The 1,759-nt window shown below is 47.4% G+C and overlaps 1 protein-coding gene across 4 annotated transcripts in view; it reads left to right on the forward strand.

Moving 5' to 3' along the window:
- The first annotated feature begins 608 nt into the window (after positions 1 to 608).
- grhl1 (grainyhead-like transcription factor 1) overlaps positions 609 to 1,759 on the forward strand; it is a 101,228-nt gene continuing 100,077 nt past the window's right edge. For 3 of the 4 annotated variants that reach the window (XM_048597491.1, XM_048597493.1, XM_048597492.1), the window contains exon 1: positions 689 to 896. In XM_048597491.1, coding sequence (XP_048453448.1) covers positions 877 to 896 — 20 coding nt within the window. In that variant the 5' untranslated portion in view covers positions 689 to 876. Of the gene's footprint in view, positions 897 to 1,759 lie in introns of all 4 variants that reach the window. The other variant, XM_048597494.1, reaches the window with a different exon arrangement.

Below are 1,759 nucleotides of genomic sequence, written 5' to 3' on the forward strand. Positions count from 1 at the left end.
GCACAGTCCTTTGGGACATTTAAATTAAATATAGTTTATTGTGATATGATTTGCTATCTGCGATGTTTAATGCGGTGTGCAAACACGCTTGATGAGCTGCTTTCTGCTTATGTTTGTGATAGTGCTGAGGGAGTGCTACAGTGTTGGCCGTTCCACCTTCTTGGTGTTAAACGGTGTTCCAGTCTTTCCTCAGATGGTTGTCAAATATCCAAGCCGAGAAAAGTCGGGGTGTTCCACTGTCCAATATTTATCACTCAGCGAATACTGTTGAAATTAGTTATCCAGTCATTATCAACCTGTAAAATGTGAAATTCCCTGCAACAGCGACCACACGAAAGGATTTTCACTGATTGCAAAGTCTTTTGGGATCTGCTGAAGTAGTGAAAGGCGCCACATAAATGTTTTTGGAGGACAACACCCAGACTTACCCCCGCCGCCCCCCATCCCCCTCCCCCTCCCCCTCCCCATCCCCATCCCCATCAACTCTGAAAGCAGCTCTGTGTAAATTTAACACAGCCCCAACAACACTGACTCAGTGGGGACAGGTTGTCGGAAGAAAACTGAGATCACACCCAATTTACCTGGGTTCATTAGCATGTCCAATCACATCAGGCATCAGATCGGTGGGGGAAAGACAGAGGAAAAAAAACTACACCGACAGTCCAATCGTATTGAAACCCGCAATACACCTGAATCGCTGCAACACAACTGGCCGAGTGAGTTAGAGAATAAACAAAAACATTTCAGAAAAACCCGTTCTGCTCCCGCTCTGAGCGGAGACGCTGGTGGTTCGGGTTTAGCCGAACATTGGCCCAACTTGAAAGTCCAGTTGGACCGACCTTGTGTGTGTGTGTTTGTGTATAAGGGGAGAAGAAGATGACACAGGAACACGACAAGTAAGTGAAGCCACTCTCTAGGAACTGTCCGCACCGACCGGGGGCTGACGTGGTTAACACTCTTGAGATTTACATGTGTGTTAGACTCGGGACTGAACTTCACTCCTAAATGCTCGCTTGCACTGAGATATTACAAATAGAATTTGTTTTTTTTTAACAAAGTGTTTAAGTGATTGAAACGTTTGTGGAGTAGATAGGATTTGAACCCAGGAGTCCTTTATTGGAGGAGCAAGAGCGTTACCGCTGCGCCACACAAGAACTCTCTATAGGAATGTGCAGTGCACCTGTCAAAGGAGACAACAGTACCTGCTTCACCCAGAAAGCAACGACATTGGAGATGGCGGGAGGAAAGGACAGGAGGAGGGGGTGTGGGTGGAATATGTCCACCACTTTCTTTGGAGGAACAGCTCTGCTTCACACTAACACTCACTCTGTCGACCGCATTTTAAGATTTGGAGTTTGTCTCGTAGATCTGTGCAGGGTCACACCGGGAATTTCTTCATTCGGGTTTCCTCAACGAAAACAAAAAGGATTTTCGTAGATTTTTGTTTTTATTTTTGCGTTTTATCGCCCAAGTTCCGACGGCCGACGGGGAAATTCCCATCCTGTGAAAATGCCTATGGAAACCCGTTCATAACCCCGGTTGGGATTGTTCGCGACCTTTTGCAATAACTTTTTAGTTTGCAAATAAAGGTTTTGGCTTTTTGTTTGTCAGTTCCCCGGGCACCAGAGAAAATTGGTGACCCGCTGCAGAGCGCCTGGTGCAGGGGCTGCACAGGTTGTGGTGGGGGGAACCCGTTTGAGGGGGGGGGCAGATCCAGTTTAGGGAGGGGGAAGACTGATCCAGATGGAGGAGCGGGGAG

The sequence above is a fragment of the Rhincodon typus genome, chromosome 5, assembly GCF_021869965.1.
Source record: "Rhincodon typus isolate 14 chromosome 5, sRhiTyp1.1, whole genome shotgun sequence".
Classification (NCBI taxonomy): Eukaryota; Metazoa; Chordata; class Chondrichthyes; order Orectolobiformes; family Rhincodontidae; genus Rhincodon; species Rhincodon typus.